Below are 14,774 nucleotides of genomic sequence, written 5' to 3'. Positions count from 1 at the left end.
CACAAAAAGTGGGAGTGTACTAATAATATTTTCAGATGACACAAAGTTGGGAGGTACTGCCAATATGGAGGAAGACCAGAATATCATACAAGATGATCTGAACAACCTTGTAAACTGTAGTAATAGAAATGGGATGACATTTAATAGTTCAAGGTCATGCATTTAGGGACTAACAACAAGAATTTTTGTTATAAGCTGCGGACATATCAGTTGGAAATGACAGAGGAGAAAGACTTGCATGTATTGGTTGATCACAGGATGACACATGGACACAAGAACAATGGATATGAATGGCCATCAACTAGTTTAGGCTTGAAATTAGATGAAGCTTTCTAACCATCAGAAGAGTGAAGTTCTGGAACAGCCTTCCAAGGGGAGTATTAGGGGCAAAAATCCTAACTGGTTTCGACACTGAGCTTACTAGGTTTATGGAGGGAATGGTATGATGAGACTGCCTAAAATGGCATATAGCTGATCTGCGACTGCTAGCAGCAAATATCTCCAATAGCTGGTGATGGGACATTAGATGGGGAGGGCTCTGAGTTGCTACAGAGAATTCTTTCCCAAATGTCTGGCTGGTGGGTGTTGCCCACATGCTCAGGGTCTAACTGACTGACATATTTGGAGTCGGGAAGGAACTTTCCCTCGGGTCAGGTTGGCAGAGACGCTGGAGAGTTTTTGCCTTCCTCTGCAGCATAGGGCACGGGTCACTTGAAGGTTTAAACTAATGTAAATGGTGGATTATTTGTAACTTGAAGTCTTTAAATCATGATTTGATGTTTTTATAAACTCAGCCAGAGGTTAGGGATCTATTACAGGAGTGAAGGGGTGAGGTTTGGTAGCCTGAAACGTGCAGGAGGTCAGAGTAGATGATGATGGTCCCTTCTGACCTTAAAGTCTATGACCTTATCAATGACTGGCACAAGGGATTGGAAATGGTAATGGTAGCTTCTAGGTGACCAGTTCACATCCAGTCCAGATAGCTAGTAACCAAACATCATTACCAGCTGGTGTCTCTTTGATTTTTCTCAGTCCTGGCTCTAGGGACACAACACAAAGCCTACTGTAACTAGCACTAATGTTGGTATAGCCTCAGCAAAAATACCAAGATGGAGACAAGCTAAGCCCCCCCTGCATTAGTCACCGCACTCAAGAACCAACACATGCACATTCACCTGAACGAGCTAGCAACCTTGAGCTGGACATTTGTGGGTGTGATGGGGAGCTGGGTTAGGAGTAACACTCTAGTTGTGCCTTGAGCTATAAATGTAGTGAAGACATACCTAAATTACCTGTTCACCCCTAAAGACAATCTCCATCGTCAGTTCAAGCACAGTATATCACATGCCATTACTGCTGTGCAGGCTATGCCTGTTGTATGGCATAGGTCTTCATTTTTCAAAAGCACTGAAGTCACTTAAAAGTATTAAAACATACAGGTTTGTTTGTTTAGAGTATGAAGACAACACAATCAATATTTTACTTCCTATATCCTGACTGCTTTGAAATGTCCCAAATATTAACATCTTTACAAGTGCCTCTTTAAATCATCAAAAAACATTGAGATAGATCCTCAACTTAATTTTTCATAAATTTAGAAAAACTTTGTTTAGATGGGCTAAAACTCAAGTGCATTCTGAATTAAAGCAGAGGAGCTTTTGAAAGGAAAAGGACACAGCTTCCATTCCCCTGAGTCACTGACTGAGAAAAAGAGACTCAATATTTACACATGGTACAATAAACACAAAGCAGAGTTGCCACAATCAAACTATTCCTCTTGGACTCAGTTCTTAAACCTCCCTCAAACATGTTGGGTAGGTACATCACAGACAGATGTCTCAGGAAAATGTAGACTGGCTAATCCACCCATTCAGTAAGGGTTATAAAACCATAAACCATGCTAATTTGAATGCAAATATTTGACAGTATATTTAACTTTATCATGATGTAACTATATCCTGCTTTATTCTACAATATTGCTGCTTGATACATGCAAACCATATTCATCCAAAGGCATGATTCCATATGATTTCCCATGATTCCTTAGAATCATGAATGTTCCCTTTTCATGATTACTTTCACCCAAGATGCCTTCCACTTTCAAATTCTCAACCAGTTCCTCCCTATTTGTCAAAATCAAATCTAGTACAGTCTCTCCCCTGGTAACATGGGAGCAAACATTTAAGGTGCAGGTTGAAAAGATTTGTGGACAATGAAAAGAGATACTGTTGCCTTTGAAAGTGCATTTCTTATTATTTTCCCTTTTATTTTTGAGCAGTAAAGAGATACCATGGTCAGTTAAAACTCACAGACTTGTAGCTAATGGTGACCTGCTGTTTTAAAGAGGTTGGCATCAGCCACAAGAACTGTTAGCTGGCAGTAGCAATAAGATTTTTATCCTCTATAAAGGCCTACTAGCTGACTTTACAAATCAGAGGGTAGGTTTTGCAAATGACTAACTGACAGCAGGTTGGATGCCATATATTAATATACAAAGTAGCCCAGACATTTTAAGTTTATATTTTTTTCTTATTTTTTACCCTTACACTTAACTTTTTCTAACCAGTCTCAAGCTCTCAATTTTTTGTCCTTCTCCAGCCTACTCTATAGCTGATGAAGCAGAAATCAATTGTGCTCCATTGCATAGTGACCCAGAAAGCAAACACCTGGCATCAACACCATCTGGGTAAATAGCTGAAATAGATTTCTTAAGGTTTCTGAACTGCCTACTCTTTTTGCTATTTTAATCCTTTATCATAGGCAATGCACATACACACCTCCAGATTTACTTCCACAGTGGAAGAGAACTATCCATGCCAAAGAGCACTGGGGTTTGTGATTATTACAAACATTGAGAATAGGTAGCATTGATTGTAATTACTTGCTAACTTATTATCATTGTGCTAGGTCCCATACAAATACAACAAAAAGACAGTCTCTGCTCCAAATATCTTACAATCCGACATTAAGAACATAAGAATGACCATACAGGGACAGACCAATGGTCCATCTAGCCCAGTATCCTGTCTCTGACAGTGGCCAGCACCAGATGCTTCAGATGGAATGAACAGAATAGGGCAATTTTGAGTAATCCTTCCCCTTCCTCCAGCCCCAGCTTCTGGCAGTTGGTGGTTTAGGGACACCCAGAGAATAGGGTTGCATCCCTGACCCATCTTGCCTACCAGCCATTGATAGACCTATCCTCCATGAACTTAGCTAATTCTTTTCTGAACTCAGTTATATTTTTGGCCTTCCCCTCTGTGGCAATGAGTTCCAGAGGTTGACTGTGTGTTATGTGAAGAAATACTTCCTTTTCTTTGTTTTAAACTATTAATTTAATTAGGTGACTCACTGGTTCTTGTGTTATGTGAATTGATAAATAACACTACCCCATTCATTTTCGTCTCCCCATTCATGATTTTATAGACCTCTATCATATCCTCCTCCCCCCTTAGTCCTCTATTTTCTAAGTGGTACATTTCCAGTCTTTTTAATCTCTCCTCATAGGAAAGCTGTTCCATAACCCTCATCAATTTTGTTGCCCTTCTCTGTACCTTTTCCAATTCTAATGTCTTTTTAGAGATCAGACCAGCACAATCGCATGTAGTATTCAAGATGAAGGCAGACCAGGGATTTATACAGCAACTATTATGATATTTTCTGGATTATTATCTATCCCTTTCCCTAATGGTTTCTAACATTTTGTAAGCTTTTTTTTCACTGCCACTGTAAACTGAGCAGATGTTTTCAGGGAACTATCAACAATGACTACAAGATCTTTCTTAAGTGATAACAGCTCGTTTAGACTGTATCATTTTGTGCATATAGTTGGGATTATTTTTCCAATGTGCATTACTTTTCACTTATCAACACTAAATTTTTTCTGCCACTTTGTTTCCCAGTCACCCACTTTGGTGAGATCCCTTTGTAACTCCTTGCAGTCAGGTTTGGACTTAACTATCCTGAGTAATTTTGTAAAGTCTTCAAATTTTGCCACCTCACCATTCACCTCTTTTTCCAGATCATTTCTGAATACACAGAATAGCACTGGTCCCAGTACAGATCCTGGGGGGATCCAGAGGGACACAGCTATTTACTACTCTCCATTGTGAAAACTGACCATTTGTTCCTACTCTTTGTTTCCTATCTTTTAACCAGTTACTGATCCATGAGAGGACCTTCTCTCTTATCCCATGACTGCTTACTTTGTTTAAGATATTTTGGTGAGGGACCTTGTCAAAGGCTTTCTGAAAGTCCAAGAACACTATATCCACTGGCTCAACCTTGTCCACATGTTTGTTGACACTCTCAGAGAATTCTAATAGATTGGTAGGGCATGTTTTCCCTTTACAAAAGCCATGTTGACTCTTCCTCAACGTATCATGTTTATCTGTGTCTGATAGTTTTGTTATTTACTGTAGTTTCAACCAATTTTCCTGGTACTGAAGTTTCTCAGTAAAAAGAATGGCTCAGGTGTGGGGATCTCCTTCACATCCTCTGCAGTGAAGACAATGAAAAGATTTCATTTAGCTTCTCTGCAACAGCCTTGTCTTTCTTGAGTGCTCCTTTAGCACCTTGATCGTCCAGTGGCCCCACTGACTTTTCAGCAGGTTTCCTGATGTACTTTTTTTAAAAATCGCTGTTAGTTTTTGTGTCCTTAGCTAGTGGCACTTTAAATTCTTTCTTGGCCTGCCTTATTATACTTTTACACTTAACTTGCCAGAGTTTATGCTCTTTTCCATTTTCCTCATTAGGATTTGATTTCCAATTTTGCCTCTATCACTGCTGTTTAAATGCTGATGGCATTTTTGGGTCCTCTTGCTTTTATTTTGGGGAGAAGGGAGGGATAAGGAAGGTATATATTTAGTTTGAGCCTCTATTATGGTGCTTTTAAATAGTCTCCATGCAGTTTGCAGGCATTTCACCCTTGTCACACCTCCTTTTAATTTTTGTTTTACTAGCTTCTTCTATATTGAGTAGTTAATTCCCTTTTTTGAGTTAAATGCTACTTTGATGTGTTTTTTTGTCACTCCCCCCCTACAAGCATGGTAAATTTAATTACATTATGGTCACTATTACCTAGCAGTTCAGCTATATTCACTTCTTGTTCAGATCCTGCATACCAAGAACTGCCCCTCCCCTTGTTCATTTCAGGACAAGCTCCAAGAAATGGTAATTTATGGTGTCTAGAAATTTTATCTCTGAATCCCCTTTTAAGGTGACATATACCAGTCAATAAGAGGATAGTTGAAATCCCCCATTATTATTGCAGTTTCTGCCTTTGTAGCCTCTCTAATCTCCCTGAGCATTTCACAATCACTGACACCATCTGGTCAGTAGTATATTCCTACTGCTATAATCTTACTGTTCAAGCAAGTATCCATAGAGATTCTATAGTACAGTTTGAGTCATTTAAGATTTTTTACTTTGACTCTATGCTTTCTTTCACACATGGTGCTGCCCCGTCATTCCGATATATTTTGTATTCTGGTATTACCATGTTCCATTGATTATCATCATTTAACCAAGTTTCCATGACGCTTATTCCATGATGTTGCACTTCAGCTGCAGATTATGAACAAAGAATGCATAAGGAGAAGATCATATACTGTATTTCTTGATCCAGTATTGAGAAGCTAGTAGGAAATCTCTGGTTTAACAAATTCTGCGCATAGAATATTTGATCAAGTACCAGCAGAAAGTGGAAGATGATTAGGCCACAGTATGTTGCACTGATTATCCTTACTGAGACAATGTCAGTCCAAATTTAGCTCAAAGTTTATATTTTAATAATAAGATTTTTAAAATCATAAACCCGTAATTGTTTCCACATGTTATTTTAATTCCAAAAGGGGAAAGGGGAAAAAAAGGAAAAAGTCTACCATCCAATCCCCTGCAACATTTGCATGCCCTGCAAGTGAAATCTGTTAGCAATAAAATGAAACTGGCTACCCTCTTTGCACTGTCCAAGATGCAAGATAAGTAAGAGATAGTTAACATTAAAAAAAAGGAAATTAGATTTTTAAATGTTTTAAATTATTTCATTTTAATCTGAAAAGAACAGGAAAAGATTTTAAGTGTTTAACACGAGTCCTTTTCAAATCAATACGATAATAAGTCAGCTTTTTTTTTATCCTACCATCTCAAAGTGAAGAAAGTATTATTCTTATTGTACAGATGAATAACAGGAGGAATAGGGATCCTGGAAGAGGAACCGGAGCAAAAAGTTCACTGTCATGATAAAAATAATGTTTTAAGCAATTTTCTTTCCTACTTTACACAAACACCAGAGCTCTCAGACTGAATACTTATGTAGAGGAGTAACTCTCATATGAGTTGCAATTCTGTCAACGGACCACTCATTTATGTACAGTTATTTCACCTGCTTGTTTGCTGGACTGGGTCATTAGATTATTAAAATGAGAATTTTAAACAGTGACTTACTTTTTGAGCTGATTACTTTTTTATGTCTCTCTAAGCTTTGATAATAAAAACAGCCTAGTTATTTTCCTTTTATTACTAATCACTTTCATTTTCAAGGTAACATGAACCAGAAGAATGAGGCAATGATCAGGAAGGAAATATTTTCACTAGACGGTTTTCCTGGAAAAAGTTCTACTATGGTTATATTTTCTAAAAACCTCCCCACACCCTACCCCAACAGAATCTAAAATCCCAGTGCTACAACTGGAACCTAATTGCAGTATTACAGTCAAATCATGGGCCAATTTTGATCTGATGGTGCCAGAATACCAACATTAGAAGTAATTGCAACTCAGACGTTCTATTCCTGTCATTGGTCCACTGGGCCAACCAAGCCCCTGTAAACTGAGAGGTGAACACTTCATAAAGTAACATCCCCCCTGTATAGGAAGCTACCTAATTTTTAGGGGGGGAAATCAAGATCTACCAATGCACCGTATTTGTGACAATCCCTCTGTTCAAAATGGGAAAGAACCATGTAGATTTTGACAGGTTGGGAGAGCATGGTTTGTATTTTTGTATCACTGGCTCCTACTTCAATCACAGGGTTGGAGCACTCTATACTCTTTCGGCTGCGAGATGCCCACTAGCCCACGCACGGAAAGGGCGGTCTGCTACAAACTGCACATGCACTTTAGGTGGGGTCGTTGCAAGGATCTTGCAACATCACCAGGCGCAGGAGCGAAAACATCGTTGTTTGGCTGGGGTGGGGTGGAGGATCGGAAGCCCACCCAGCTCACACCTTGCTTCTCCGGTCATGCCAGGACAGGGGCAGCTCCACGGAGGAGCACCAGGGGAGGGTTGCTGAAGCCAGTTTACTCCTGGCTCCCAGAACATGCCTCGATGAGGCTAATTGCCGCACTCGAGTCAGCGGAAGGGCGGCATCGGTAACTAACCAGCGCGCCACGGGAACACACCGCAGTCCCCGCCGCTCGGCGCAGGGGAGCAGAGCACCACGCCCAGCGCCTCGCAGGGAGCGGCCCCGGCCCCGGCCGCTTTCCCGGTTCAAAGGCCGGTTTGCTGCTCCCACGCCCCGTTTGCACGGACTGGGATGCAGGCCGCACCTTCGCACGAGCAACGCCCCCGGGCTGCCCCGTTAATCCTGCCCCGCGCCGTGGCCTCGCCTTACCCGGACTTTGTCCTTGGCGCTCAGGCGCCCCTCGTGCACGAAGGGGTTGAGGACGCTGGGCGCGTAGAGGGACTGCTGCCTGGGCAGGGGGAAGAGCCGCTGCGTCATGCCCGCGCCGCCGGCCGCTGCAGCAGCCTCTGTGCCCAGAGCTGTCTGCGGAGCCCAGCAGCGCCGGGCTGCTCCACCCACCTCCCGCAGCCACGTGCTCGGGAGCCGGCCGGAGGCTGTCCCGAGACGCCCCCGGGGGGCTCCCCGGGCCGCTGTACTTTCCCGCGCGGGGCATCCGCTGGCCCGGTAGGCAGGAGATGGCCGCGGGTCTCTGTCTGCTCCCGTCCTGTCAGAGCAGGTGCTCCTGGGCGCGCGGGCAGCCCCTGCCTGGCTCCCAGCCCCCAGGAAGGCTGGCAGGGATTTAATGTCAACCTGGGTTGGCCCCGTCAACAGACAGGTCTCCTAGGGAAATGCCCAGCCAACCCCAGGGTCCTTGTGCCCCCCGCGTTCCTCCGCCCCCCAGCTCTGGGGGATTAGGAAAGGACCTCCCTCCCCCCCAGGAACAGAGCCCCTGTTCCTCTTGCAGGAGGGGTGGCCAAAGCCAAAATAGCAGGGTGAATCGAGCTGGAAGGGTCCAGCTCGACCCACAGGCTAGCAGGGGCAGACCCTTTCCAGCCCCCCACACCTCGGACAGCAGGGCAGGCCCATTGCAGCTTTCTCAAATGGAGCACACAGAAAGTGCCACTAACCTGACATCTCTATTTGTGGTATTTCTGTGGCCTCGGTTACTGTAGTATCTACATGCCCTACAAGCTTTACTCTCTCTTCGCACTATCACTCTGAGGCAGGGAACTTCTATTACCCTCACATGGGAAACGGAGGCATAGAGAAACTAAACGACTTGCCCAAGGCCCCTGCTTGGAGGTTGCATCCTTTGTTACGATGATGATTTGTTTTGTGGTAATGCCTGGGAGCCCCAGTCATGGCCCAGGTTTCCACTGTACTAGCCGCTCTACAAACACAGACCAAAAAGACAGTCCCTGCTCCATGGAGCTTTCCTTCTCCCTTTCCCTTTCCGGTAGTACAATACAAAAAAATCTCTCAGATGCAAAGCCCAATAAATCATCGAGAAGCGAGCCAGGACTGGATCAGTCAGTCTCTCTTTTTAATGTGTAAAGTTTGTCTTCAATAACTTCAGTTTCATTCCTTCATATCGTGTTATCACCATTTCTGATCAGTTTTCGTTAGGGATCAATAATGAGACAGCCCCAAGTTTGTATGTAGCAGTAGGGGTTAATGTGAACCTAAAATAGATAATGAGGGCCTCATCCTAATGCCCTGAAATCTTTATACTGCAGGACAGAGACAGGGCAACTTATTGCCAGAAAGATAAAGTTAAGGGGTCAGGTCAGGGTGGCGTAATTAGTGAAGGGGAGTTAATTTTAGGTAGGGAGTCCTATCAGCCTATTCATATTCCATTTCCTCCCTTTCAGAGTTGAGGGCTGCTGGAACTTCCTCTGCCTTCAAACCTGAATGAAGCTGGGTCCCTTTTTGAAGCTAAGCAAAGTTTCAGCCTGACTTTATTTGAGGTCCTTAGTTCCTCACACTACACTCTTGACAGAGCTGATATAAATTTATTAACCAGATTATGATACAAGAACAAAAATCAAAGGGGGGGTGGTGGGGAGGGGAGTCTACTGGAATGGGCACTGGACTGAGACTTGGCATCTAGTCTTGGTTCTCAAATGGCTGACCTGCTATATGACTTTGGGTGTGTCACCTGAGCTCTCTGTGACACTGTTTCCTTTCTCACCCATTGTCTGTCTTGTGTCTAAGTAAGCATTCATGTAGTAGCTAACACCTTAACTCCTGTTCCAACCTATAAGTGCTACCATCAGACAACTAAATAATAATAATGAACAAGTCACAACTTTTCTAATCCAGTTCCTCTGGGGAGAACATTACTTACCTACTTCACAGCAATGTCATGAGGATTAATACATTAACATCAGTCAGATTATTTTAATAGTATTTATACTTTGACAATGCAAAGCACTGTGTAACAGCTAATTAATGATGCAAGGATTCTGCCAAATTCTGGCCTCAGGTATGCACACACAGCAGTATCTTTCTGCAATGGAACCTCGACAGGGCTAGGATCTTTCTCACTGTTCTTATGGCCATCCCACCACTACCAGGGCTGGCCCTAGACCAAATCGCACCCCAGGCGAGGAGCATCTTCACTGCTCTTTCCACCCTACCTATCCATTTGTTAAACTTTTGAATACTTTCTTTTTATTGCATTTGGGGCCCATTTCATGGAATATCGGAAACATTTTACTTTCTCTAGTTTTCCTTCTGTCACTAACAACAAAAACAGTACTCCGAGCCTGGTGCCCCCCAAACCTAGCATCCCAAACAGTCACTGCCCCTAAATCTGGCCCTGCGCACTACCATCACTGGGGTTTCTGCCTGTCACCCATCATACACCCTGTCTGGAAACAGTTAAAGGACAATCAAAGAAGTTGATCATGTGGAATGTCAGGGAACCTCTTGACTGCCAGACTTGAACTATCTAGAGAGGCCTTATTAGAGGTGGAGGGAGAGAGAACATGAAGGCTGAGAGGGAGGAGAGGAGAGTCTAGGGGCCCCTGAAAGGGCTGACCAAACATCCAAAGGGCTTTCCGAATGGTGGAAAGAGGGATGGGAGTGCAGGTTTTGTTTTTGTTTCTGTAACTCTCTGGACTTCATGAATAACGGGTGTGTGTAAGACGTTACTTTGCACAGACTCCTTCCTGTCATGTGTCCCCAAAGAGTTCAACTTTAAACAGGAGTATCAGTGAGGTTGGGGCTCTAGGAAAGGTTGTGCTTAAACTACTGGGGAGACTTAGGGGTTCAGCACTGGCTTTGGGGTCTTGGCCAGCTGGACCATAGGGGTTCTATTTCCAAGAAGGGGTATCAAGCATGGAGTCTGCACCCCAGGAATGATCTGAGAGGCCAGAGGCAGTGTCCGAACACTGCTCAGATTCACTGGGCTTAGAAGCACTTGGAATCCAGTGGTTAATCAGAACACAGCAGCCTGGGAGTGTCCAGGTCTGTGGCACAATCCATTAGTCAGTCTCACAGAACAAGAATAAATTCCAGATTGTGATAAAATCAACTCCCACAAGAGGGCACCTCCTTACATTACTGTTACCTACTGCTTAGAGATGCTATTTATCTTTTGCTAGGTATGAAATGATAGTGTGAAAGAGTGTGTGTGTGTGTGTGTGAGAGAGAGAGAAACAGGCAGGCAGACTTATTCTTTCCCTTCAGCTGACCCCCTCTCTCTCTCCTAGCTTTCAGTGAGGAAAAGAAGTCACCTCTATCCTGTTCTCTCTGCTGCTGGCTTACCCCACAATGATATTGTGGTACAGCTGGTTCATTCCTGTGGCAGCAGCATCTCTCGCTGATTGGTGGGAGGGGATGCTTCTCATCGTCCTTGCCTAAGAGTTGTTTACAACTAATCACTGATCATTTTAAAGTCTTAGCATGATTCTGTTGATAGGTGTTCATGTAGTTACTTCTTCTCCTGAATGCAGAATATGCAACAGTGATCCACAAAGCAGATCAAAGAGGACAATTTTGCCCTTAATGTGTAAACACCTGTATGTGATCCAGAAAACAAATTATAAGAAAGAACAGGAAAATATGGCTTAATTTTTATCTATTTTTTTCAGTTATATTGTCCTTTATTTTTTAAGCATCATCATCATCATTGATGTCGTGAGCAAGTATTATTAATATTTATTTGTTAATGTGCACAATGTGCTAAGTGCTTTCAGCTCCTGGTGTGAACAGCTCTTCCTTAGACACACAATCTCAAATGCCCATCGGTCCCTGGTGAGGGAGTTATTTGAGGGAGTGTATGTAAAGGGGAATCTGTCTGTGATTCCAGCCAACTCTGATATGCATTCTCCTCTCTGATGTATTAAGATATATTCTCTTGTTTATGTTATTAGAAAGCATTTATAGAGTTAGCTATTACAAAAAAAGCATCTTAATCAGAGGTTAGGCTGGGCCTCTATATGGTGGGGACCTGAAATCAAGAAGCCATATCATACCATGGGACAAAACTTCAGGAAAACCAGGTGTCATCACTTTACCTGGCATTACATTTACAAAAATTGACAGTTTGTTCAAAAACCCTGACTGCTTGGTTAGCTGAGCAGCAACCAATTCCCCTCTCATTGCAGCCAATCTTTCATAGAGACTTCCATAGCTGTACTTAAATGAGCTTTGTGCAGGGATTAAGGCTCTTCCCAATTCTCCCTCTGTGACCCATCACTTATAAGGAAGGACCCGCAGGTACTAAATCACATTTCTCTCATTTGGGATGACACAAAGACTCAAGCTTCTAGCCTCAGAGCCATGGTACCACAAATTCAAAAGTGACTTCTCTGCCAATCCTTGATCTCCTTTTAAAGCTCTAACTCCATGGGCCATGGCTAGAACTATTTGGAAACTGGAATGGAATGGTAATTGCAAAAAAATTGTATTTGGAAACATTGAAAGGTTTTGTTTCAATAATGTATAGCAGGGCCAGAGTGAATGTTCATCCTGGATGTTCCATTTTATAATTAAATAATATGAGATGGGGAGAAGAAATCTGAGGTTATAGTTTTAGCAGCAGAGCTAACCTAAGTTAGGAACTCCAAGCTTAATGCAGGAGACACAGAATTGCCATCAAGTTGAAGGTTAGACCTTGCTTCACCCAACCAACTATTCTGAGCCTCACTTCCTCTACCCTGTACAGTGTGACCTTCACACAGGAAGCAGCAAAGTAGAAGCTGAGTAAACATAATGTTCCTGTTTGCAACAACTCAGGTGTGATCTCTGTTGTTTATTCTCGCTAACTTTCCACCTCTTGAGCACAACCAGCTTTTGTGTGTAGTGCTTTTGTGATATGGACATTTTAAATCACTGGGAGTTGATGGTGCTCAGCATCTCCAAAAATCAGGCCCTATTTGCCTATATCAAATTCATTTTCACTTGCTATTTGAGTTCAGATTTAGGGATATATAAAGCATGTGGTTGTGATACTCATGTGATAAATGGCGCTTGTGAAGCAGCTTTGCACTCAGCCCACTTATCCTCATCCACTGGGATATCCCATTGGATAGAAGAGATTCCTAGCTTTCTAATTCATTCACTTATTGTGCTGCTTCAAAGATCCCAAGTAACCAAGGCTTACAGTCAGTCTGTTCTTATGTATAGAAAAGCTATTTTAGGCAATTTCACACAATTTAAAAATATTGATTATATTTTTTCTCCCCTCGAGGTCAGTACAGTTGGACTTATGCCATTGAGGGAGCCTAGCTTTGCAGTGAGAGAGAAACATATAATGCAGGTAAAATATTTTATTATTCTGAAATAGTCTTTCTGTAAAATATGTCACATACCAGAATACATGATGAGGTGGTGAGATGAAAAGGTTTTATTGGCATTTATTTGTAATTCAGCCATTGTTCATAAATTTGAGTCTGAGGCAGATCGTAAGTTCTTTGGGGCAGTGAACATCTGTTTGTTCTGTGTTTGTACAGCACCTAGCACAATAGGGTTCTGTCCCATGACTGGACTCCTATGTGCTACCGCAATACAAATGACTGCTACTAATAATAATTAATAATATCACTACACCGTAATGAATTTTATGTCTGTCTGGTGTTTTTTTAATTATACATCTCTAAAATCCACGGATAAACAGACGGTGTTATGTACGTACAATTCAAGAGTAGTTTAGTCTTACTACTATAAAATATGTATCTAGCTCACAGGAGTATTCTAAGCACTTTGCAGGTCTGTAGGAAAATAGATTCCTGCCCTGGTGAGTTTACAATCTAATATCCTGATCCTGTAGTTAAATCTGCTGATATTGAAGCCCCGTGTCCAGCACAGCTGCAGTCTCTACATACAACCTGAAACATGCCAGCAGATTGTGAGCACCTAATAATGCCATTTTTGCAGAATATATTCTGTAGAGGGCAGATCCTCTTCTGGTGTAAATTGTCATTACTTCACTGAAGTCAGTGGAGCTATGACCATTTAAACCAGATTAGCATCTTCCCTTTAGCACTCTTTTTGGGAAGAGTTTACTCTCCTTTCTCTGTGTTAGCTAAAATTTGTTCCTATATATTTTCATACCATAATTATGGGAAATAGAACATCAGAAACTCCTTTTAGTGTTTATTTCCAATAGGGATAGAAGAAAATACATGTTTCAAAATGTGAGACTAAATACATGCACTCACACACTTTTGAAATCTGCTGTTAGTCATTTCTCCTCTGTAGCAGAAGCTAACAGATGTTGTCCCTTATAGCCTTTTGCTGATTAATTATCCTGATTAGCCCTGTTGGTCTTTTCTTTATACAGCACATTCAAAGGTATTTTGACATAGAAATTGAAAACCCGCTATATGTTTGAAGCAGATTCCCACTTGCTTTAAAAAAATGAGCCCCATCTGGTGGTCACAATGCTCTACCACAACAAAACTCAGCACTTTGTTCAGTAACTGATCCCCCACACAGCCCTTCTCAAGACAGGCTACAATAACCCTGTACAAATAGTACCATAAGAGATTATTACATTTGATGGGCCAGACTCTCCTCTTGCTTATACTGGTATAAATTAGAGGGAGTTCAGATGAAGCCAATTCAGTTATACTGGTGTAAATTTGGTGTGAGAAGAGAATCAGACTTTATGTGTAGAAATGACCAATTGTTAGGAAGACAAAACGCAGACTGAGAAAGGAAAGCACGAGTTATGGTCTGTAATGATAAAGGGTAATTTTAAATTGCATATCTAGAAACAAAAAGGGGTCACATTATAGAAGGAAAATAAAACATAGTAGGAGTGATCAGTTTCTAAAAGTAATATCTATTTAACTACGAAACAAACAACAACAAAAAACAAATTTTATATGGAATGCTCAAAGGTCCAAACACTCAACTGGCATAACTCAGCATAACGTGTGTGTGTGTGTGTAGGAAGAAATCAAGTCTGAAAAACTTTAGCCCCAAAACTGAAAGTTTTGTAACTTAAAAGATGGATACAAGCAACTGGCAATCCTGCCCTTCCTCCTAAATGCACGCACACATGCACAAACACTTTGACTCAGGTCCAGACGTATCCTGG

At 42.1% G+C, this 14,774-nt stretch overlaps 1 protein-coding gene across 3 annotated transcripts in view; it reads right to left on the bottom strand.

The window, feature by feature from the left end:
• The window catches only part of LPCAT2 (lysophosphatidylcholine acyltransferase 2), a 46,885-nt gene extending 38,843 nt beyond the window's left edge, over window positions 1-8,042 (bottom strand). For 2 of the 3 annotated variants that reach the window (XM_067551422.1, XM_067551432.1), the window contains exon 1: window positions 7,613-8,042. In XM_067551422.1, coding sequence (XP_067407523.1) covers window positions 7,613-7,720 — 108 coding nt within the window. In that variant the 5' untranslated portion in view covers window positions 7,721-8,042. Of the gene's footprint in view, window positions 1-1,283; window positions 1,442-7,612 lie in introns of those variants that run through there. The other variant, XM_067551441.1, reaches the window with a different exon arrangement.
• Between the last annotated feature and the right edge of the window lie 6,732 nt (window positions 8,043-14,774).

This window comes from Emydura macquarii, unplaced genomic scaffold, assembly GCF_026122565.2.
Source record: "Emydura macquarii macquarii isolate MOO-44397 ecotype Brisbane River unplaced genomic scaffold, CSIRO-AGI_Emac_v2 contig_295, whole genome shotgun sequence".
NCBI classification, from domain to species: Eukaryota; Metazoa; Chordata; order Testudines; family Chelidae; genus Emydura; species Emydura macquarii.
The sequence above is the reverse complement of the archived record's forward strand: the minus strand, read 5'-3'. Positions and strand labels throughout refer to the sequence as shown.